The sequence below is a fragment of the Natator depressus genome, chromosome 1 (assembly GCF_965152275.1).
Source record: "Natator depressus isolate rNatDep1 chromosome 1, rNatDep2.hap1, whole genome shotgun sequence".
Taxonomy (NCBI): Eukaryota; Metazoa; Chordata; order Testudines; family Cheloniidae; genus Natator; species Natator depressus.
Genome location: NC_134234.1, coordinates 247,659,630 through 247,683,534, shown reverse-complemented (window position 1 = coordinate 247,683,534; position 23,905 = coordinate 247,659,630). Strand labels below are relative to the sequence as shown.

General features: G+C 39.1%; 1 protein-coding gene across 1 annotated transcript in view; it reads right to left on the bottom strand.

The window, feature by feature from the left end:
- Nucleotides 1-20,119, bottom strand: part of MYBPC1 (myosin binding protein C1) — a 69,553-nt gene extending 49,434 nt beyond the window's left edge. The window contains exons 1-7 of the mRNA XM_074940488.1: nt 20,085-20,119; nt 18,699-18,734; nt 16,215-16,319; nt 15,395-15,543; nt 14,862-14,979; nt 13,226-13,277; nt 10,410-10,466 (exon numbers count right to left, since the gene is read on the bottom strand). Coding sequence (XP_074796589.1) covers nt 10,410-10,466; nt 13,226-13,277; nt 14,862-14,979; nt 15,395-15,460 — 293 coding nt within the window. The 5' untranslated portion in view covers nt 15,461-15,543; nt 16,215-16,319; nt 18,699-18,734; nt 20,085-20,119. The remainder of the gene's footprint in view (nt 1-10,409; nt 10,467-13,225; nt 13,278-14,861; nt 14,980-15,394; nt 15,544-16,214; nt 16,320-18,698; nt 18,735-20,084) is intronic.
- Nucleotides 20,120-23,905: the final 3,786 nt, after the last annotated feature.

Here is a 23,905-nt window from a genome sequence, read left to right as displayed (position 1 = left end):
GGCTTGCAAGAGAATTACCTGATTGGCCAGACTGCCTGAAGGAACTAACAGTGTGCTCTTAAACGTAGGAGCAGCATTAGGCCAATGGCTGCTCAACGCATTCGCCCACAGCTGCATTAGTTCCTGCTCCTGGCTTGGCCCCAGCCCTGCTCCTGCCTTGCCTCAATTCAGTTAACCCAGCTCTGGCCCTCAGCTCCAATTCCTGACTTCTGACTCTAGGTTCCTATTCCAGACTACTGACCCCAGGTCCTTCACTAGGCTGGACTCCTGCTCTAATTGCTAGGTATGACCACCCACATTCTGGTCTCTGACAGTTTGCGCAGCCCAAAACCAAAATTGGGGTAGCTTCCTCTTCCAGGATGGATGCCACAGAAACTAACATCCCTTTGTTGGCATTGGTCGATGCCTTGCAGAATTTACAAACCCAGATTAGCACTCTGCAGGAGCAGAACACTGCCTTTACATACTCAAGCCTGGCACAAGGACCTTAAAGAATTGAAGATTCATTTACCAGGCAAGTTTGATGGACACCATGGAAAGTTCTGTGACTTCCTGAACCATTGTCAGCTCCTGTTTCTATTATGCCTGCGAATTTACCCCATGGATTGATCCAGAGTGGGGCTCATCATCAGTTTGCTGACCAGGGAGGTGCAGGTCTGGGCCTCTCCACTATGGGAAAAATACAGCCCTTTTTTGGGCCAATTCAAGAATTCTGTCCATGTCATGGAAATAATTTTGATGACTCAAATTGAACATTCATGGCACAAGCTATGCTCCAGACCCTGAGACTGGGATGCCAACCAATCAGCTACGGAGTTTCAGCACCTGGTGACAGACCCAAGTGGTACAAAGCTGCACAGTGCTACCATTTCTGGCTCCATCTGAACAACAAGATCAAAGGCAAGCTTGTGTGCGCGGAAGCTCCGACCAACTTGGATGCCTTTTTCGCATTAAGATAGACAACTGCCTGTGGGCATGCCAACAAGAAAAGAAGTGGCTCCTTGGCATTGGTCAGAAAACCTTCCATACCCACCCCACAGCCTGAGCCCATGCAACTGGACACAGCCTGACTCCATCTCTCTGATGCAGAGAAAGATCAACATGGGACATCAGGGCTATGCCTCTACTGCAGAGGACCAAGACACTTTGCCTTGAGTTGTATGGCAAAGGGATGGTAGAGAAAATGCCAGATTCCAGCACCAGTAGAGGGATCTGGGTGAGGCTAGCACTTCCCCTTTGCTCCCATTAATGGCTCCTACAGTGGGCCTCAGGCACCTTGATGGCATCTAATCAATGCTTAACACACCTTCAGCTCCTGCTCTGTCTATGACATCCCCAATGACAGAGCTCAGCCTGGAACCACTGGTGCCTCCAGGAATTTTATGGACCTAGAATTTTCCCTAAAACACAAGATTCTGACACTGCATAAGGCCATGACTGCATGGAGACCATCAACAGTTCTCCCCTACGTTTAGGCCCAGTCACACAGGAGGTCACCCTTGGAGGTCACCACCCATCAGGGTCATCATAAGTCCTTTCAGTTTGGTTTGGTCCATTTCCCACGCTTTCCAATCATTCTTAGCATCACATGGCTTGTGACACACAATCCCCACATCATTTGGGGATCAAGCATGGTGCGTTTTAATTCCCTGTACTTCCAGCAGTCCTGCTTTCCTGAGCCCAGTTGTAGATTAGAGTTTCTCCCTCTGAGTGAGTCCAGCCCCACCCTAAAGACTTTGGAACAGGGGGACCCAGCTTGAAGGTGTCCCTGCTGGCCCCAACAGCAAGAAGGCTGATGTCCTGCCTTCTTGTTGATTGTGCTATAAACCTTCAGCCCAGAGCCGAGGCTCCCTTTGGGTGTATCTACTCTCTTGCTGAACCAGAACTACAGGCACTCAGAGTCTATCTCTGAGGGAACCTGGAAAAGGGGATCATCTGTCCTTCTATGTCCCATCTTTTTTTGTGGTCAAGAAAGATGACTCTCTGTGATACTGTGTGGACAACTGGGAGTTGAATAAAATAACCACCCAGAATCAGTACTCCCTGTTGCTTATCAACAAATACTTTGAGCAACTTCGCTCTGCCAGGGTCTTTACCAAACTAGACCTCCATGGAGACTAAAACCTTGTTCTGGTTTTGGAAGGGGATGAGTGGAATGCTGCCTTTCACACCCAGTATGGACACTGGAATATCTGGTGATGCCCTTCATACTGTGCAATGCCCCAGTGACCTTCCAACATTTTATCAATGATATAAATATAGAGGTGCTGTATCAGTTTCTTGTTGTATAACTCAATGATAGCCTCATGTTTTCTGAAGACCAGACTCTTCATGATCAACATGCGTGCCACGTCATGGAGAGGCTTCATCTGAATCATCTCTATGCAAAATTAGAAAAGCGTGAATTTGATCAGAATATGATCGAGTTCCTAGGTAACATTATTTCCCATGGGGAACTAACCATGGCCCTGCAAGGTAGCCACCATCTCTAACTGGACAGACCAAGGGACACATGGTGGGGTGCAGCAGTTCTGAGGCTTTGCCAGCCTTTACTAGAAGTACATTTGAAACTTTTCTGATAGCTGATGGCACTCTTCCGGAAAGGAGCTCAGTCCTTCTGGTCCCCAAAGGCTCAACTCATCTTTGACCACTTAAAGAGGGCTTTTACATCAGCACCCATCCTGGTTCACTCCAACTCCACCTGGTCCATTTATAGTAGAAACCAGCGCATCCAACTTTGCCATTGAAGACAAGCTATCTGAGCAAAGGGGCATCTATAATCAACTTCATCCTCATGTTTTCTACTCCTGTAAACTAACCCCAGAAGAAAAGAACCACAATATCTGGGATAGAGAACTACTAGCAATCAAGACAGCCTTTAAGGAATGGCACCATCTCCTGTAAGGAGTTGAGTTTCTGGTGTAGGTTCTTACAGACCACAAGAACTTGGAATTCCTCTGCCATGGCCAGGTGCCTTAACCAACACTAGATTTGCTGGTTCCTATTCTTTTTCAGGTTCAACTTCATGGTGATCTACTGCTCAAGGGTAAGAAATGGGAAGGTGTATGCCCTATCCTGCGAAGATGAATACCTCGTAACGGACTCAGAACCCCCTTCCATGGTCCTTAACTCATCTAATTTTATTAGTGGTATTGTGGACAGTAGCCTGATGTCCTCCATCCAATCTCTCTTGTCTCGTGACCTGTTTGGCACCCACCTCTGTCAGATCTTAAATACCACTGTTTCCCCACCAACTCAGAATTTCAACTGAGGGACAGGACAGTCGGTTACAAGGAACAGGTCTATGTTCCAGAAGGACACTTTATCCTCTTAATTCTAAAATTATGTCACGATACACCACTCAGCAGCCACTTTGACCAAGCTAAAACCCTGAACCTTATTTCATGAAGCTTCTTGTGACCAGGCCTATGCATTGATGTCCAGAATTACATAAACTCCTGCACTCTTTACTCCTGGACCAAGAAGCCATGCTCCAAGCCACTCAAACTCTTCCAGCTCTTGCCCATTCTGCCACAACCCTGGTCCACTGTATCACTGAACTTTATATTAGAATTACTATGGCTGCAAGGTGATATTGGTTGTGGTTGATCTTCTAACCAAGATGGAGCATTTCATTCCTTCTCGCCCTAGCTTCTTCTTGGAAACTGTTTTCTGATTTCATGGTTTGCCCTCTGGTGTCGTGTAAGTCCAAGCTCCACAATTTTTTCCTGGTTTTCTTCAAGATCCTTGGTGTGGAGTCCCTTATATCACCCTCACCCCAATGGGCAGACAGAACATGTTAACCAGATCTTGGAAAAATGATTCCACTGATACTTAAATTACCAACACTACGATTGTCTTCCCTTGTTACCATACACAGAGTTCGTTTATAACATTTCCACCCATGCCTCCACTCAGCAAAACCTGTTTTATGCTAGTTACAGATTCCATCCTCGCTTCCATGCCCACAGTCTCCCTGGTATCCACAGCAGTGGAGCTGGTCACCCATCTGCATCAGATACAACAAGAGCTCCAAGAGCACCTAAGCACCTCTTAGGAAGACTATAAATGCCATGCCAACGAGGGCCATCCAGACGTTCCCAACCTTGCAATAGGAGACAAGATCTGGGTGTCCATTCCAGAACCTTAAATTCATCCACCCCTCAGCTAAACTGGATCACTGATGCATAGGGCTCTTCATGATCATAGAACAGAACAACTTGGTCTCTTTCAAGCTACAGCTTACCAAGTCACTGGAAATTAATCCATGTTCCATACCTCCCTTCTCAAGCCACGCACAGAGAACCTGTTCCCTGCCTGTCCAATCCCCTGCCCACACCCATATCCATCGAGGGGCAAGATGAGTATGTAGTTCAAAAAATCCCTGACTCCAGGTGAGTTTGAGGGAAAGTCTAATACTTGGTTATTGGGAAGGTTATGGTCTGGAAGACCCATCCTGGGAACCAGAAGAGAATATCCATATGGTAGATATACTAGGAACTTTTCACTGGTCCCAGGCGAGCTGTCAGGAATTAGGGTTCGCAGCTGAACCTGGGACCAGCGAGCTACACCTCCCTACTGAGCAACAGAGGATTTGTAAATGAATCACAGTTAGCCGAAGGAACCAACAGGTATGCTCTTAAGCACAGCAGCAGCATTTGTCCAACGGCTGCTCAAAGTATTTGCCCACAGCTGCATTAGCTCCTGTACCTGCTTGTTTTCAAGCCCTGCTCCTGCCTTGGCCCCAGCCTTGCCCCTGCGATGCCTCACTCCAGGTCACCTGGCTCTGACCCTCTACTCCGATTCCTGACTTTGGCTCTGACCCTTGACTCTGGTTTTCTGGTCTCTGAGCCCAGCTCTGACCCTGGGCTCCTATTCCTGGCTACTGACTCCTGTTCTAACCACTAGGTTGACTCCTGCTCCAGCCAGTAGGCATGACCACCCATGTCCCCATCGCTGACATCTGTATTTCTCAGACTGCAGGACTGGGGTTAAATTTGGTACAAGGCTGGTATTATGCGTCCACTGACATCTGTACTTATGACACAAATATGTTGACCTCTGTACCTACCGTGATTTTTAGTAATGGGAAGCATTTTCTTAGATCTCTAGAGTTAGTTCTGTTTGTTCAAGCTTATCAGATTTCATATTAAACAAGCTAGAGTATCATATTTATTGTAGTTAGCTTCAAAGTCTATATTTGAGTCAACAGAGTCAGCTGACAAAAAAACTAGTTAACCATTTTGAAACTGGCAAGCATTAAATGCAGGAATAATGGGGCAGTCTGGATAAGATTATAATTTTGATGAGATCCACTGATTATCTCAGAAAAAGAAAGCTGCTAGTGTAATTTAGGGGCATAGGGGAGAGAGAGCAAAGGTCTTGACCCTTCTTTTCCAGAAGCATGTCCTGGCTGAGACCAGTCCTGGCTGATTAAATTTGACAGGTTCTGGTGGAATCAGCACTTTTGGCAACAGAGCAAGAACACAAATGTATGGAAAAATAAAAGAAACTTCAGCCTTTATTGCCTTATGGTATAGAGGAATCATGGGATCTCTGAGAAGTCTAGCAGGGTTGGGCCAGTGACTAGGGAACAGTACTATACCATTATATAATCCAGAAAGTTTACAAGCTTTTATAGGTTTCAGAGTAGCAGCCGTGTTAGTCTGTATTCGCAAAAAGAAAAGGAGTACTTGTGGCACCTTAGAGACTAACAAATTTATCTGAGCATAAGCTTTCGTGAGCTACAGTTCACTTCATCAGATACATCTGATGAAGTGAGCTTTAGTTCACAAAAGCTTATGGTCAAATAAATTTGTTAGTTTCTAAAGCTTTTATAGTAGTTCAGTGGTATTTTTAAGAAATAACTAAAGATGATTCAAAATGTTCATGGTGGGTAGTATTACTCATAAGATAATATAAAGACTGGCATTGCACGGTATTTTATATCTTAAATTTTAGTTTTGTGCTTATGATTTATGGAGACTGACTACTTACTGAAAACAGTCGTGTTTCAATGAGATTCCTCCTGCATGAGGTCAGGTCAAACCCAGCTTGCAAACATATGTAAAAGCTGACACGCGCTAAGGGATAGAATTCTCATCTCATTGCGCTGGCCATTAGCTGTGCAACTCCTATCAATGCTAATGAGAGTTACACACACACACATCCACATGAACCGAGATGATAATGTGCCCCGTTAAAATCAGGCAGTGGTTGACAATTAGGATGAGCATGTCCAGATTTTCAACTAATTAAACAATTATTCCAGCCTCTCTATTCACCTTGCATAACTAAGAACAAATTTTGACACTTTGAACAACCACAATCTGTTCTGAGACTATAATATTTGTACCTGTGGATAGTGGGCAAACAACATTTATTACTTTCCAGGCAGATCCATTGTAAATTATCTAGACCACAATCTCATCCAATTTCCCCCCACCCGAGAGATGTGCATTTTGTTGAAAAATGTATTTTAAAAAAAGTATAAATGTTTGAATCTCTTTGAGATCTGGCGCCTTTTGGAATTTCGTGGCATTATTGACCCATTGCTGTGATGAGACATACCACCTCACACAGTATGTCATTAAGATGGCTTACTGGTTTGACTTCCTATGAGAGTGTCACAAAATAAGTTTTAAAAAGCAGCATTAAGACTCTATGCATTTAGACTTTTGTTAAAATATATATTGAATTTCAGAAGCTTAAATGTGGAGGCAAAATACTGGTCTTATCAATATAAAATTTATTCTATTTAAAAATAGGTTGGTTTGGTTTCCCCATTAACCACACAAGAGTTATACTGTTTCTATTAATATATATTTTTATCAAATAAAACAATGAATTATTTATGTTAGTGAAGTGATAGTCACAATTTCACATTACCACAAAAACAATGAAGCCTCCCCATATGCAATCCATATATTAGTACCCCAAGACAGTCAATCAGAATGGTCATGTTACTTGTTGTTTCAGTAGGATAGTTAAATGAACACACATCAAATTGAAGTTCCTAGTTAGGAATGAAGAGAGGATAAAAAATGGAGACCTGGTGGATATGAATCAATTCAAACAATTCTTCCACATCCTGCTTCTACTATATACTGAAAGTTGGTTCCATGGAAGCTCTGCCACTGGTTAAGTTGGAAACTGCTCTTGGTTTCATTGTGTATTTTTATTTTTCTTGTAGGACAAAGTTTAGCTATTTAGATATCTAAGTTATTTATGTGGCCCCTGTTATCATACTATCTAAGACCGTCACAATCTTTAATGTATTTAATGGCATGTGTTTTTTTCTCAGTCAGAGGTGAGTGCTAGCAGAGATTAAAGGAAAATTCTCCCTTCAATTATGCATGTGTAGGAAATTATGTATCCCACAGTGTAGGAAAGATAGGAAGTATGGCTTAATCATCTTCAATGATCTAAAAATCAAAAAAGAGTCCTACAAAAAGTAGAAACTAGGTCAAATTACAAAGGATGAATACAAACAAATAACACAAGTATGTAGGGACAAAATTAGAAAGGCCAAGGCACAAAACAAGATCTAACTATCTAGGGAAATAAAGGGTAACAAGAAAACATTCTACAAATACATTAGATGCAAGAGGAAGACCAAGGACAGGGTAGGCCCATTACTCAATCTGGAGGTGGGAATAATAACAGAAAATGTGGAAATGGCAGAGGTGCTTAATGACTTCTTTGTTTCAGTTTTCACCAAGAAGGTTGGTTGTGACTGGACATCTAATAGAGTGAATGCCAGTGAAAATGAGGTAGGATCAGAGACTGAAATAGGAAAAGAACAAGTTTAAAATGGACTTAGACAAATTAGATGTCTTTAAGTCATCATAGGATGAAATGCATCCTATAATACTCAAGGAGCTGACTGAGGAGATATCTGAGCCATTAGTGATTATCTTTGAAAAGTCATGGAAGACTGGAGAGATTCCAGAAGACTGGAAAAGGGCAAATATAGTGCCAATCTATAAAAAAGAAAATAAGGACAACCCAGGGAATTACAGATCAGTCAGCTTAACTTCTGTACCGGTAAAAATAATGGAGCAAATAATAAAGCAATCAATTTGCAAAGATCTAGAAGATAATAAGGTGATAAGTAACAGTCAGCATGGATTTGTCAAGAACAAATCGTGTCAAACCAACCTGATAGCTTTCTTGGACAGGATAACAAGTCTTGTGAGGAAGTGGTAGACGTGGTATATCTGGTCTTCAGTATAGCTTTTGATACTGTCTTGCATGACCTTCTCATAAACAAACTAGGGAAATGCAACCTACATGGAGCTACTATAAGGTGGGTGCATAACTGGTTGGAAAACCGTTCCCAGAGAGTAGTTATCAGTGGTTCACAGACATGTTGGAAGGGCATAAGGAATGGGGTCCCGCAGGGATCAGTTCTGGGTCCGGTTCTGTTCAATATCTTCATCAATTATTTAGATAATGGCGTAGAGAGTACACTTATAAAGTTTGCAGATGATACCAAGTTGGGAGGGGTTGCAAGTGCTTTGGAGGATAGGATTAAAATTCAAAATGATCTGGACAAACTGGAGAAATGGTCCGAGATAAATAGGATGAAATTCAATAAGGACAAATGCAAAGTACTCCATTTAGGAAGGAACAATCAGTTGCACACGTACAAAATGAGAAAGGAGTACTATGGGAAGGGATCTGGGGTCATAGTGGATCACAAGCTAAATACGAGTCAACAGTGTAATGCTGTTGCAAAAAAAAAAAAAAGCAAACATAATTCTGGGATGTATTAGCAGGAGTGTTGTAAGCAAGACACAAGAAGTAATTCTTCCACTCTATTCTGTGCTGATTAGGCCTCAACTGGAGGTGTCCAGTTCTGGGCACCACATTTCGGAAAAGATGTGGACAAATTGGAGAAAGTCCACAGAAGAGCAACAAAAGATTATTAAAGGTCTAGAAAACATGACCTAAGAGCGAAGATTGAAAAAATTGGGTTTGTTTAGTCTGGAGAAGAGAAGACTAAGAGGGGACATGATGACAGTTTTCAAGTACGTAAAAGGTTGTTACAAGGAGGAGGGAGATAAATTCTTCTTCTTAACCTCCGAGGATGGGACAAGAAGCAATGGGCTTAAATTGCAGCAAGGCAGTTTTAGGTTGGAAATTAGGAAAAACTTCCTATCTGTCAGAGTGGTTAAGCACTGGAATAAATTGCCTAGAGAGGTTGTGGAATCTCCATCATTGGAGATTTTTAAGAGCAGGTTAGACAAACACCTGTCAGGGACGGTCTAGATAATACTTAGTCCTGCCATGAGTGCAAGGGACTGGACTAGATGACCTCTTGAGGTCCCTTCCAGTCCTATGATTCTATGCTCACCGCTCATTGACATCTCTCATTGACATCAATGGAAGTTGCACTATACTATATCCAAGGGCAAAACTGGGTCCAAGGTCTAGAAACCTGGAGGGATGGGACTGTCCTATTAGCATCCAAACTTTAAATGGGGTCTTGAGGAGCAGATGTCTAATATTTTTAGCTGCCATCTCGTGAAGGAAAATCAAATTAACATTGAACACTTGTTGTTCATATACCTAAAGGTTTGGTGTGCATGTACGAACAGTTTGATGTTAGCTCCTTTTTGGGTATTAGAACTGCAAAGTCATGCTGCATATCATCTGAAAGCTAATTTTCCCTCATTTTTGTAAGAGGCTATCAAGTTTTCCTTAGGACCTCACTGTCTCAATAATATACCTGCCTGTTCCTTGAACAACCTGCTTGTTGCTCTTTGGTCAGATGATGAAAGAGCACATAATTCTGAATAAATAATAAGTTTACTGCATTCTCTAGCTGGGGCATGGAGAAGGGAAGAGCAGAAGAGTCAGTGATCATCTAAAAAAAAATCCTTCTTCCCTGATTTGCACATCTTGAACTAGAAACCCCCCTGGAAATAATAGAAATGCCTACATTTTGAAAGTATTGTATGTAATTTCCAGTCTGAGGATATTTGCTAAAGTTAATTTAAAGTGTGCCCAAAAGGGCCAGCTTAACCCCTATAGTTTCTTACTTTCCCACCAGACTCAATTTTCCAACCTGCTCATCCCTGCATAGGAAAAAAACTCCATGCAAACACAAAATAAATAGCATGTAGACTTAATACTATTGATTTGTTCCATTAAGAAAAGTGCACCACAACCTAAAATCTTTGACACCACTCAAATCTGAGGCTTCTTTCCTGCCTACTATGTTTACATGATATGATTAGTTGAACTTTTGCATTTCAGACTCAAATAATAAAAAGTTAGGAATATCAGAAGAAAGTAAGATAATAAAATGCTTGAGAAATGATTAATGCTAAACCTGACTCTTTCTGTGTATGAACCTAATGGTTTCCAATCCACACCTGCTCACTTCATCACTTGGTTCTCACCTACGTTTCAGGAGACCACTAAAGTCAAGTTCTCCTGCATCCTCTTGTCCTTCACCGCTGTTGTTAATAAAAAAAAGATCAAATCTTTGTTTAATACAGAGGGACTTGGACAACACACATTGCAAACACTCTAGATGTCCTGTATATGCAATACTGTCTAGGCACACAAATAATGGTATAAAATCAACACAAACTTGTATTCGTTTCCACACAAGTTATGGTTCCATAACAAGCACTTGTGAAAAATAAACACAAAGGTTTGTATTGCTTGCTGTTATACTTTTAAGGCAAATTTTTGTAGATTGCATACATTAATTTGCTAAGATTTGTGTTATATTTTAGAACACAAATTCACTTAAGCCAATCAACACAAAGGGCTTTGTTTTTGGGTTTGAGTAATATGTATGTGTAAAAAACAAAGGGCTTGTGCTGATCTCTGTTATAAATATAAAACAAAGATTTGCATTGTTGAGTGTGCTGCATTTAACAATGCATAGCTGTGTCAGATACCAGCTAGCAAAGCATTACACTTAAGTTTAATCTCTGTGTGTCCGCAAAGGGAGAAGTCAGACAGAAAAAAAGAAAAAATACTTTGTATACTTTTAAAATGTGATTGTAGCCTTTTTAAAGATGCAGTCCCTTCTAGAAAGTCTTCTTAACACAAGAAAATTTTATTACAATATACAGTACATAGAAGAAAATGCTCTATTGTTGGGGTGATGACAGTAAACATTAGGGGCGAAATCCTGGCACTATTGAAGTCAATGGCAGTTAACTCAAGGGCACTTGGATTTCACCTTAGAGTTTGCATACAGTTTTCCCTTAAAGTTTTCAGAAGTATTTTTTTTTCTGTTCGCATTGTGGTTGCTGTTGAGTCATAGTACAGTGTGCAAAAATGCACCCCTAGGAAAGAATTAACCTTGAAATTAATATCCTTCTGAGCGTGAATTTATCTCAATAGCGCATCATTTAATAAAAGTTACTACTTAAGCACAATTATAAAGGTTGTTTGCTTATTTCTTTAAGTTAACAGATGACACTGGTTTTCTGCCCACAGACTGTTTTCCCAATATTTTTATTTCTGTTCTGGTAAGAAAAATGTGTGCAGATTTAGAGTGTAAAGACTATATCATAACAGTGGTTTTAATGGCTAGTTTATCTCAAAATTCCAATAATCTGAGAGAAGGTTTAGGATATAATGCTGTATGCTAAGACTTCTGGAATGCATATATTTTAATGTTATTATCAAGATAAATTTGGCATGCATTTTTCTTTTTATCAGAAAATAATCCTATCACATTGAAGTCAACTGGAATTTTGCCATTGATTTCAATGAGTGCAGGACTGGGCCCACAGTAACTTTCACATCATAGATGATTACTATCAGGGAGCATATAGTAGGATATTTTAATGAATCACAAAATAAAATTTTAAAAATTATTGTAAAGAAATAGATAATATTCAATGGCATCTTACAAATAAGATGGAAAATGTATTGGGAAACACACATTAAAAGATTTTAAAACACAAATTCTGTCTTATGAAGTAATGATCTTAAGTGTCAATATCAATTTTTAAATGTTGGGATGTTTTTTGTCTCTGATGTTATTTATCCACCGTCTGCTAAAACCTTCTTTTGCAATGTGCTGGCTAAATCCCACTTGTGTAGTTATTTTCTGCCTAGCTAAAGTTCCTGTCTATTTTTAAATGAATGAGAGAAATAAGGTGGGTGAGGTAATATACATTTTTCATTTTCTGCCCTGAACTACTGTGTAGCATTAGTATATGATGTTTAAAGGCTACTACCTTCTGTCCCAGAAGACACTGCTTGCAAAAAGACAGAGTCTTTGGAATCTTCACAAACTAGTTGCTACATAAATGTTAGTAATTGGTGTGGTTATTTAACTCTGGAGTAGAGCTAGGTGAAATTTTCAGATGAATAGTTTATTCACCTAAAAATACCGTTCTGGTCAACCTGAAACAATTTGTGAATGTGACATGAATTCACTGAATAGTTTCAGCCAGAAAATTTTTTGGCTAGATTCACAAAATGGCTGAAGGTAGAGAAGATGATGGTGGTACTCACCTGGGATGTGGGAGACACAAGTTCAAAACCCTGCTCTACATCTGACAGAGGAGGAAACTGAATCCATGTCTCCCACATCCCAAGTACCTGTAAATCACTGGGCTAATTAGTAAAAGGGGTACCTCCATCTCCTCCTCCTTCATCTGGTTATTATGTGACTCTAGCTCTTTTGAAATGCCTAGAAACAAAACATTTCAGGTTGAATGGCATATTTTGTTTGAACCAAAATAGACTTCTTTAATTCACCTAAATTTGGGAGAATGTTTTGATTTAGTTTGACCTGGACCAAAATTTCTTTTCTTTTTGTTTTTAATCTGCCAGTGAACCAAAATCAATTATTTTCCCAGCTCTACTCTGGAGTTACTTAAAGGAAATGATATATAAGCTTTTATCTCTTAAAAATGGAATTTCATAAATGCAATCCTATAACTTTATTTAGCCTTTGCTGTGCTTGCTGTATGATTATCTAACTCCATCAACACTTCCCGTTATAGCAATTACACTCAACTCTCATTTTAAAGTCTATTATACTGTATATGCAGTTTCTGATGTAAGGCTACTTCATCCCACCCACTTTCAATTACCTTACATCCCACTTTTTTCATCCTTATTTACAACACCACCTTTTTATAACACTTGATATGCTTGGCTAGGAGAGATGGTATGAGGTGATTGTATGCTATATGTGTCCATTACTGAGTAACTTCACAGGATCACCAGTCAAAGTTACCTTCTTTTGAAAGCAGATCGGATGTCAATAGATGGAGCAGCCTGAGAAGATTCTATGAAAGAAAAAAAAGTTAAAGAAATATTTTTACCTTGGTGCTTTAAACTACTTCAGTTTCATTGCTAAGTGACCACCATGTATATGCCCTTCTGGCATCAAGATCTGCCAAGTGCAAGTCTCATCAGTGCAGAGGTAATCTTTTTTAGTACATTTCTCTAAACTACATTATACATTTCTGTGTACAAGATCAAATTGTGTGATGTTTCTCTCACATTCCCTCCTGACCCCACACATCCTGCGTCTCTCTCACTTTTTTTCTCTCTCACAGACATCTTCCAGTTTTCAAAGTAAATTCCCTCCTGCCCAACATTTACAGGAAAAAAGAAGTTCTGCATAATCTTATTGGGGGCCCAAATCATCATCAGTTGTTTTTTGCCACCCAGAATAGACTTTGTCTTTCTCCCGCTGTGTGGTCAGCAAGAAAGATACAAGAGCTTGGTCTGACAGAGTGGAAGATTCTGGGGGAAATTCATCCCTGTATCAAGGGCCAGCACAAGATCTCTGCACCACATAAACCCTATTTGGAGAGTTTATGTGCGATATAACTGATGGATAGACCTTTGTACTGGGCCTTGGCACAAGGATGAATTTCCCCCTGCATGAATTAGACATCTGAATAGATGAAACAACTCTGTCCTATAGAAAGTTTATAGATGCGGATAGATGAGTCCTTCACCTAGCAGCCTAATGAATACACACAGATTCCTAGGCCTGCCAATTAGCAATCCCTGGCTGATGACCAAGCTGATGACCTTGGAAATTTGGTAGGCTTGTTTTGCTAGGATGAACAAATATTCGACTAGGCTGCTTGGAGTGTTGCTGCCCTCTGGGTATTTGGGAAGCTAGGCTGGATCTGCCTACCAGCTGAAATTACAGAATCAGGTGAACGTTTGCAGGTTTTAAGATTTGAACAGTAGCCTTTATGCGGCAGACAAGATTGTTCGCTCTTGTTTGCTCATTGCTTCCTATCTCTCTTTGGCTCTGCAAATATGCATGTGCTAAACTTTGTTCATGTGAGAAGTCCCATGAGTAAAGTTAAGCATGTGTGTAAGAGGGTCTTTATCATGCATAAGTTGACAAATAATTTGGCCCTGAGTCTCCACTACATTATGCAGTCGTTTATACCTGGGCAAAGTAGATGTATAATGCTATCACTGACTGGGTACCATTTTACACTCTCTCTGCACAGGTGGGGATTCAAAACCATTCCATATCAGAACCTCTCTTGGATGTAATTGCATACATAATCTCTCTCATGTGGTATCTCTTGACAGATTTATGACAGGCATTCTTTTTGTTTAGGAGAGGCCTGATCTAAATTCAATAGAAGTCTTTCTATTGACCTCCGTGGGCTCTGGCTCAAACCCATGCTTGCCAGCCACCCCCGTCTATCATATATTTCATTCCAAAAAGAAATCACAGTTGCTCAGGAGGCATTGTGTTCAAAAAGTTAACATTAAAACTTCCTTCATTGTGGCCTTGAGAATACAGTTATACCATATTTGTTGTAAAGGGGGGGGGGAAATCTATAAATGGACTTTATTTATAAATTTATAAATCTATAAAAGGCGAATCTTACCGTGGACTTCAAGATCGAAAGAACAGCTATCGAACTTATCCTTATATGTTACTTCACAGCGGTAGTTCCCTCCGTAGTTTTCCTTAGCTTTAATGATTTGCATCTCAAATGTATAAACCTGAAATTCAAATGCAAAGTATAATCATTTTAGTTTAGGATACATTTGTACAAAGAGGAAGTTAAAAGCTATGGCCTAGATGGAGAGTTTACTCTCTCCACCTGTGTCAGGAGTGATGCAGAGCTGTGCTGCCCAGGAGAAACTCTGGAAAGGAACTGTGACTCGGAGACCCCCTTTCAAAGTTATTACTCATAGGAGCTCCTGTTTTATGCCAGTGAACATGATGCATCAGATCCTTACCAGACACAACATCCTAGGGAAATGTGTGGTGCAGCCAGAAATTGAACCCAGTTCTCCTGAGTCTCTATCCAATGCCTGAACCACAATGCCCTCCATCCTTAGATGAATGACTGGTTAAGAATGGTTTTTAAGGCTTCAAGTTTTGTCTCTTTAAAAAAGAAAAATATAAGTGTACCTTGCTGTGACGCTCAAATGTCTCCTTCAGCTGAAGATGTTTGCCTGCTTTACTGGCCAGGTCCATCCATTTACCTTTGAACCACTTTACAGTTGGCTTTCGAAGAAGATCTTTGGCTTCTACTTTGGCTATAAATGTAATATTTTCTCCTTTAAAAAAGAAAAAAAAATTCAGTCATTACTGAAAATGTGGTTGCCTGTCACATTTATACAAGTTTCTTTTATAGAAAGATTTGTGTGGATGGTAGAGGGGTTTGGACTCAAATCTGAGTCTGAACCGAGGTTTACCATGCAGTGTAGCTATACCCTTAGAAGGAGAGATTGTACAGCAACCCCAAATGGCTGTCTGAAAGAGCAGTATTGATGGGCTTCAGAGAGGGACATGTCTAGTTCCTATTTCTCCAGTCCCTAGTTTTGTTTATGCTCTACAGATTCCCACAAAATCCCTTCTTCTAGTTAAATACTGAGAAAGTGTAAGAGCATACGAACAACAATCTCTGAAACTCTCCCACTGTGTCAGCTGTTGTACAGCTAACAGCAGTACAGGCGATCACCTATCCTCTCCAAGTGAGCACAACTTCCAGCTTTCACCCTGACTAAATTATTAGATCTAAATTTGGTCTTGATATTAACCAGTTGAATATTCTCTTCACAGACAGGCCAAATTCGCTCTTCAAAGAGGAGTGTGTGATTCCCATTGAAGTTAATGGGAGTTGCATGTGCCTGAGGGCAGAATTTAAATCTTATGTGAAATGCACCTCTTGTCAGACTTGATCTGTATCATATGACCCCTCATACTTAATGTGTTTCTAGCCACTTACCAACATTCACTGAACCACCCTGTGGTTTTTCAATAAATAAAGTGGATCGCTGGGAATTGTCAAGCTTCTCTGGTTCTTCTGGCGTTCCATCTCCAAGAGACCATACTAATATGCAGAGAGAGGGAGAAATGTCATTTGTCTGAGCATGGTTCAGTCCCACCAAAGTTCACTCACCTGAGTTCGTTAATCTCTCTAACCCTTTAGGCATCCTCAGTGGTATGCAAGTCTTCTGTTCCCTTACTCCCAGTGACACCCACTGTCAGGGATGGGGCTGTCACATGCGCTACAGTTCCTATTGAAATATCATCTTTGTGATGATGGAAAACGGAACTACTCAGGAAAGGAATTTGGGCAGATGGACGGTATAAGTGTCTTTTGTAACTTGGACTGCAATAATGTTCAGCCATGAGTGCTTTATAGATATAGTCCATGAAAGTGCTTTGTAGAAACAGAAACCACAGATCAAAGGTCCAAAGGCACAGCCAGTCTTAGGCACAAGCAAGATAAGTGTGACCACTTGGTGCATGATTTTTGTGGATCTCCCTCAATCCTGCACTCGCTCAGCAACTTATGCAAACTAATCTTTCCCCTTTGCCAGTGAGACAATGATGGGAAGAGGTTCACTGTTCAATCCCAATCTCTCCCTTCCATGATAGAACCAGTGAGATAGCAACTGGCAGCCTGATTTCCAACCCCCACCACCACTGTCACCAGCCTCTGCCTACATGTACCCTCTTGAGAGTTTGGGTCCAGCAAATCCCCAGGCCAGCCCTGTGCATAGATTGATGTTTATATGTGAATAACTAGTCAGACACAAATGATTAAGTCACACACTCAGGTACAGATACTTCTCCTGTTGAAGTCAATGGGCATTCTGAGCCAAAAGTGGGCCGCAATGTTGAGAAAGGATGTATGTACTGAGCCTCCAGAATATCTGCTCTCTGACAACTCCTTCAGAGCCCTGGCAGGAATCAAAGTTGACTCCCAGTGGAAAACCCCATGGAGAGCAATAACGAAAACATTTGTGGGCCACAGCCTCCCCTCCTACAGACACGGTAAAACGTGTCCCATATTCTGAGTTAGAATGTGTGCAGTAAAAATGATATATACTTTCCTTTAGACTGAGGAGTGTGGACTAGCACAGAGTGGGGGAAATGAATGTAGCTAGTAAAACTAGGGCCACCCAGCGATATATGTCAGAAAGTACAATCTGTTCAGAAGAACATGAATACTGGTCTATCCCCACAAAAGGAAATTTCTTTGCTCTCTTTGGGTCAGAAATGCCTCCTTATCGTTCTTGAATGAAAAAAAACCATGACACTGTGATTTGGGTCAGTGTGTTCAAAGGCTGTCGGTCTCTGATCTTACGATTAACAAACAGGCACAACAAATTGCAATATAATTCATATCTTGTTATGCCTCGTTGCTAATATAAAAAGGTCCTTTTCATGTACAGTACCTGTTTTATTATTCAGTAACAGGTTTATTACAGAATGAAGACTTTTCAAATAATATGATTTAAGTTAAGGGTTCCTGCTTCCTATCTCATTAATCTAATAGAGACATAGACCCTTTTGGAACTGTTGTAAAAGATCACACCAGATGTCAGCAGGGTTTTTACACTGTATAAAGGATTAATCACAGAAGGAATCATGCTGGCTGGTGAAAGTTAACATTGCACAGATATGTAATATTGACTACATTGGCCACCGCTCATTAGCCAACTGTGGAAAAAGGTAACCAAATATTTTTGTTTTATTAAAGGCTATAACACATTTCAGGAGGTACAGAAATACTAAATAACTCCACTTCTAGGATGGTTAAAAGAACTAGGCTTTTAGCCTTGTCTCTTAATGCACTCCATGTATGCAGTATCCAGTTCTACTGCACATGTAGTTGTGTTATTGCTCACATGTAAACACACATATACACATGCACATAGCCACACAAATGAATAGGGAGAGATGTATCTATCTATATGCTGTATATATAGTATACTGGTACACATACAAAAACACAACATAAATACAAGTTGGAAAGGGTCACTAGTGAAAATTCTTCAAATGGCAGCGTCTGGTACTGGAATTTTTAGTGTGAAACCAGCTACAATCCTAATAACAACGTGATCCTGAAAAAAAGTTATAAAAAATTTCTTTATGCAAGAAGATCACATAAAGTCATCATGTGTTTGGTTTTTATTAAAAAGATTCACAGATTTCGGCTATTCCAGGTAACTAACTGGGGTTGAAGTCCCATCTGCACATTTCATTTAAGAGAGATGTCTATTTCTAAATTTCCAAGTAGATTTTCCCAAGTAACCCCTTTTCTTTGACATTTAAAACCAACTGAAAAGTTAAGATTTAATGGCATATGAATGACTGTAATATAAAATAAAGGTAAATTAGAGCCAAGAAATAATTAATTAATAATAATTGCACTATGTTAGAGTTGGAATGTTTCTATTTTTTTTTCAGGAGGTCTCACCTGAATCTTTTCTCTCCACTGACCGAGTACTCTCATCTGAAAGGAAAGAGTAACCTGGATGATCCCAGTTTAGAGATCACAGTGTAATTGACCTTAGAGTTTACTGGTTCTTTAAAAAAATTGACTGTACACAAGTAGAAGAGGTAGAACAGAAAATTAGGAGCATAATCATGTGGAGATGTCTCAATACAGGAATATGAAGAGTGTATAACTGAGTCTAAACCTCAATTGTCTTTCTTCTGTTTCTGTATTCAACACAGGAAGATGCATCTCTGTGCAAGGCTTCCTTTCCAAAGGCTCACGTTTTAGCAGGATGCAACAAGGCCAATACTTTCCTCAAAATTCTGGGTAGTTCAAGATAATAGAAGACATTTCAGTCCATTATTCATCCTAAAGGACAGTATCTCGAAGTTTAACAATATAATGATTCAGATTGAAAAAAAAAATCCAGAGAAATAATGGAAAAGAAATTTTGAGGGTTCTTTTTAGAAGTGGTTAAAATAATAGTTTTCTTTTTAGAATTAAGGGCCAGATCCTCAGCTGGTACAAATCAGTGTAACTCCACTGATTTCAGCTGAAGATCTGGCCCCCGTAATATTTCATTTTCAGGGGGTTTGTGTAAAAGTTGATAATTTCTTAAGGGAATTAAAATAATTCACAGCATTTCTTACTTTAACAAGTTGACGTGCATCATTAGGCATTCCATCATTGTGTTTCACTAAGGGTTTGCACTCCTTTTAAAACAAATTAACATAAAACATGGTTGGAAAGCATGTGTGTGGGCAGGATGAGGTTTCAGCAACACCCCAAAGTTGGTGGCACTAGGACCTTATGCAGCATCTGTTACTGCTGCTTTTCATTCAGTGGTTGTGGTTTGAAGGCCTTTTATTTGTCAGCTGACTGGTGGTCAGCACTGAAAAATTCAAGCCACCTAACTTCTGATTGACTGGTAGAGCAGTGGTATCAGTAAACAGCCCAAGTAAGGTGACATCCAACCAGGTGGAGATAACTAGTTTTAAATCATAAGGATTTAGTTTAATTATAATTCTGAAATTTGGGTTCAGCTTTAACCTTAAAAATGCAGTCTGTATTCATTCAGATGAATGCATACAGAGCCTGACTTTCAGAGCAGCTGAGCATTTCACTTGCTCTGAAATAGTGACATCTCACTTAAGTCCTTAAAAGAAGATACAAGTGGGATTTCAGTGCTGTAAAAGTCTTGTACTGGCCCACTGCATGGGGAGGTGAATTTTACCTAAAGTATCTAAAGAAGTTTCTGTGTTGATGGAAATTATGCTTAAGTGCAAACTGCAGAATCAGGACCTATTTTTTTCTAGTCTAGCTTTTTCTAAGAAGGAAGGGGAAAAGCACTGTAATAATCCTAACCTGCTTGTGAAGTATTAACTGAAGCGGTGTCATCTTCATCTGTAAAAAGAAATATGAATAAAAAAACCATACAAGGAAAAAGAGTGCACTGTAGATTATCCTTTTTAGTACAAACAAACGAAAATGTGAAACCTGCAAAAAAAAAAGGGGGGGAGGGAAATCATGATAGTTGGAAACACTCGTAATGGAAACTTCAAACTGATGAATAAAGCGTTGAGTAATTCAGTAGCTGAAATGGTAAACCTTAATGCTCCAGGCAAGTAAAATAAATAAATAAATAAAATAAAATAAAATAAAATAAAATAAATAAATAAAATAATGGGAAGTGAACTGTGATCTATTATTAAAATATGGATTTATATGAGAGTTTTTTAAGTGGTTCTGTTTGTTAGAGATGTAATCCACAGTGAATACAAAAGAACAAAAAATGAAATCAAGGTCAACCACATATCTGACCTTCTGAAGAGGATGTCGGTTCGCTGACGTTCGTGTCTGCAAGTAAAATGCGTACCACATATACATTCAACATAACTAAACCATTTCAGACACGCAAGACATACCACAGTTTAATAAACCACCACTATACACACACTCCTGCATTAGAAGATTAATCCAAAATGAAGGGATTAAGCAACTCAGGTTTTTTCCATATACAGGTAACACTTCAAGTACTGAATCATTATCAGTTCACTTGGTTTTCATTTGATAAACCCTAAATAACGGCCCCACTCTTTGGTATTAATACTTCATTTCCTAAGAATTATAATCTATTTTAGCAATTGTACTGTTATTTTAAAATGTTAATTTATATACTATGCCATGAATAAATAATAATAATAAAACCTGGAAAAGTATGAAAGTGCCATTAAAATATTGATATTAAGGGCTAGTGACAATATTCATGATTGTGAGGAGACCCTAGTGGCAAGATAAAAGGCACTTTCTACAACAGTACAGTATTTTTCGTTAGCTAATAACTGTATTTGAATTTTAGTTGTTGAATAGAAGACACACAGAGCTCAGTCTCTGGTGAAAATAGACGATACGTATTAGTGTTTTAAATGAGTTTTAGTAGAAAAATATAATTTTTACCTGTGTACTTGTTGAGAGGCTAGAACAAACTAGATATAATTATGGCTTCAAGATATACAGACATACAGTAGACCCTCAGAGTTATAAACACCAGAGTTACGAACTGACCAGTCAACCACACACCTCATTTGGAACTGTAAGTACACAATCAGGCAGCAGGAGAGACCAAAAAAAAAAGACAAATACAGTACAGTACTATTTTAAATAAACTACTAAAAAAAGGAAAGCAGCATTTTTCATCTGTACAGTAAAGTTTCAAAGCTGTATTAAGTCAATGTTCATTTGTAAACTTTTGAAAGAACCACTATAATGTTTTGTTCAGAGTTAACGAACATTTGAGAGTTACAAACAACCTCCATTCCCGAAGGGTTTATAACTGAGGTTCTACTGTACCCTATACATGTTAAATAAAATGTGCATCTTTAACTTTATAAAATTTTATTTAACTTTATAAAGTTAAATACAATTTGCATCTTTTTCTAAATTGGCCTAATATAACAACCTGTTTCCTCCTCTTCAGGAACTATTATAAATGGTTTTATGGTAACTAACAGCTCATGTAACTACATAGCATGACACTTTAATGAAGGTAGATAGATGTGACTTCTCTGTTATCGGGAAATATTGAAACTGTCTCATTTGATTTTGTAAAGAAATTCACTAAGCTAACAGAGCTACAGAAAGCAAATGATGCAATATATTTCCCAATAAAACACTAATAACTTGGATGAAAGGTTGCTGAAGTCATTAATATAACTCTTCCACAAAACAGATAATACAGGATCAACAGCAGATTACAAAGTGGGGGAATGAACATGAAAGGTAATAAATATTGCCTTCAGATTCAGTTTCTGACAGTATTCACATGTGAAAATGTGACCACCTTAACTTTGGCCTACAAGTCATACTCATGCATACATACTCTTTCAATGGTACACATACATTAGCAACGCCTATTTAAATATATAATCCTTGATCTTCTACAGCTAGACTGTACCTTTAGGCAGAGTCCTGTGTAATGAGGTGGTCTGTAGCTGTGCAGCTCCCGGAGGAGCCCCAGAGGGCTTAGAATTGGTTCTGGGGTAAATAATTTGTTAAAGATGCATGGAGGTTGCTCAGAGGTGGGTGGGTGTGGTCTTACTCTTTCCCCCTTACATCCTGTGCACACAAGAGAGGGTCTTCCACAATCTGCCCCTTAATTCTTAAGGTTTTTTTTAAATGGTAGCATTGCAGTTCTGTATTTTACTGAAAAATTATAATTATTACTTTAGCAACCTTAATGTTAGGTTAATAAAGGGTTCTGTGTTGGTATTTTCTTCTTTTTTAAAAGAAGAAATACCACATAGGGAGCCCTGAAAGTTTTAAAATTGGATAGGCACAGATAATTTTATGTGCCATATGTATTACATTTTCTATGATGCTGGGTTCCACATGGCTTCCACAGTATGCCGATGAGATAGCAGAAAAGCTGTGCAGCTCCCAAGATGTACAGGAGGAGAGTCTCATTACAGATCTCAGAACCCCCATTCTGTACACCTTAGGAGGTGTGCTTCTGGAGAAGGTGTATCCACTGAGCTATATTGGAGCACCTACCCTGCTTCTGCGGCACCTGGACCTCTACTAGGGAGCCACATCCTCTCTAACAACCTATTTTCACCTGTGCCTATCTGAAACTAGGAGTGTTTTCTTGTGTAAAATTTGTACATTAGCTCTTGACATCTAATCTTTTCTATATTAATTTTCATGACAAATAAATATATATCTCATAAAGTAGACCTATATTATTTAGAGATAAAGATAGATATTAGCCGATTTGAGATTTTGTTTACATCTACATCTCTAGAAAGTTTGAACTGTTACAATTTAATAATTTCTAAACAAGAATGCTTCACAAAAACAACTCTAAACTGATTTTTAAAAAGTCATTCAGTCTCTTTAACTACTGAAGGAATTCATATCAGACTTCCCCCAAAATTCAACCTACACATATAGTGATTTTAGTTCTGTTCAATATAGTTTCATGTCTAACAAACAAACGTATGCTCTACTTTAACTGAAAACTGAACGCTATTTTAAATCTGGAGTCACTATTGTCACTTTTGTAAAACAGCAGAAAAGGTTAATTGAATAGAGAGCAGATACAAAACAGCTAAGTTAAAATACACGATACTTTTGTTAAATGTGGGCATGGAAACATTTGACTTCTGAGTTGTGCAGGAAGTTTGGTAATGTAAGCAAATGATTTGGATATTTGCTGCTACAGATTAAGCAAGCGAAGAATAGGAATTGGAATTTGAGAAAGCTAAAGACCCATACACACAGCAGGCCTAATTTTCCTCTCAGTCATACCCATGCAACCTCAGGTACTTTTGCTTAAGTTAATGGAGAGCTATATTTTACCCAGTCTGTGATATGGAAGAAACTTTTTGACCTTACCATGATTTAAGAATAATAATATGAACAGAACTATATTTAAAGATGCTAGCTTTCACAAAAAGGGAGGGAATAAAGCGAGATGAAATAGATGATAATGTGCATTCTTATACTAACTCAATATATGAAAATCATAAAGCATTTGGTCAATTATATATATATATTGCATGTACTGATTATCTGTAACACTTAGTGGGGATAAAATAAATTATAGATCTATTCATAAATTAGAGATTATGAGGGAGTTGAGGCTATCCTTACAATTTTAGGTATCCAAATTAATGTACATAAATTAA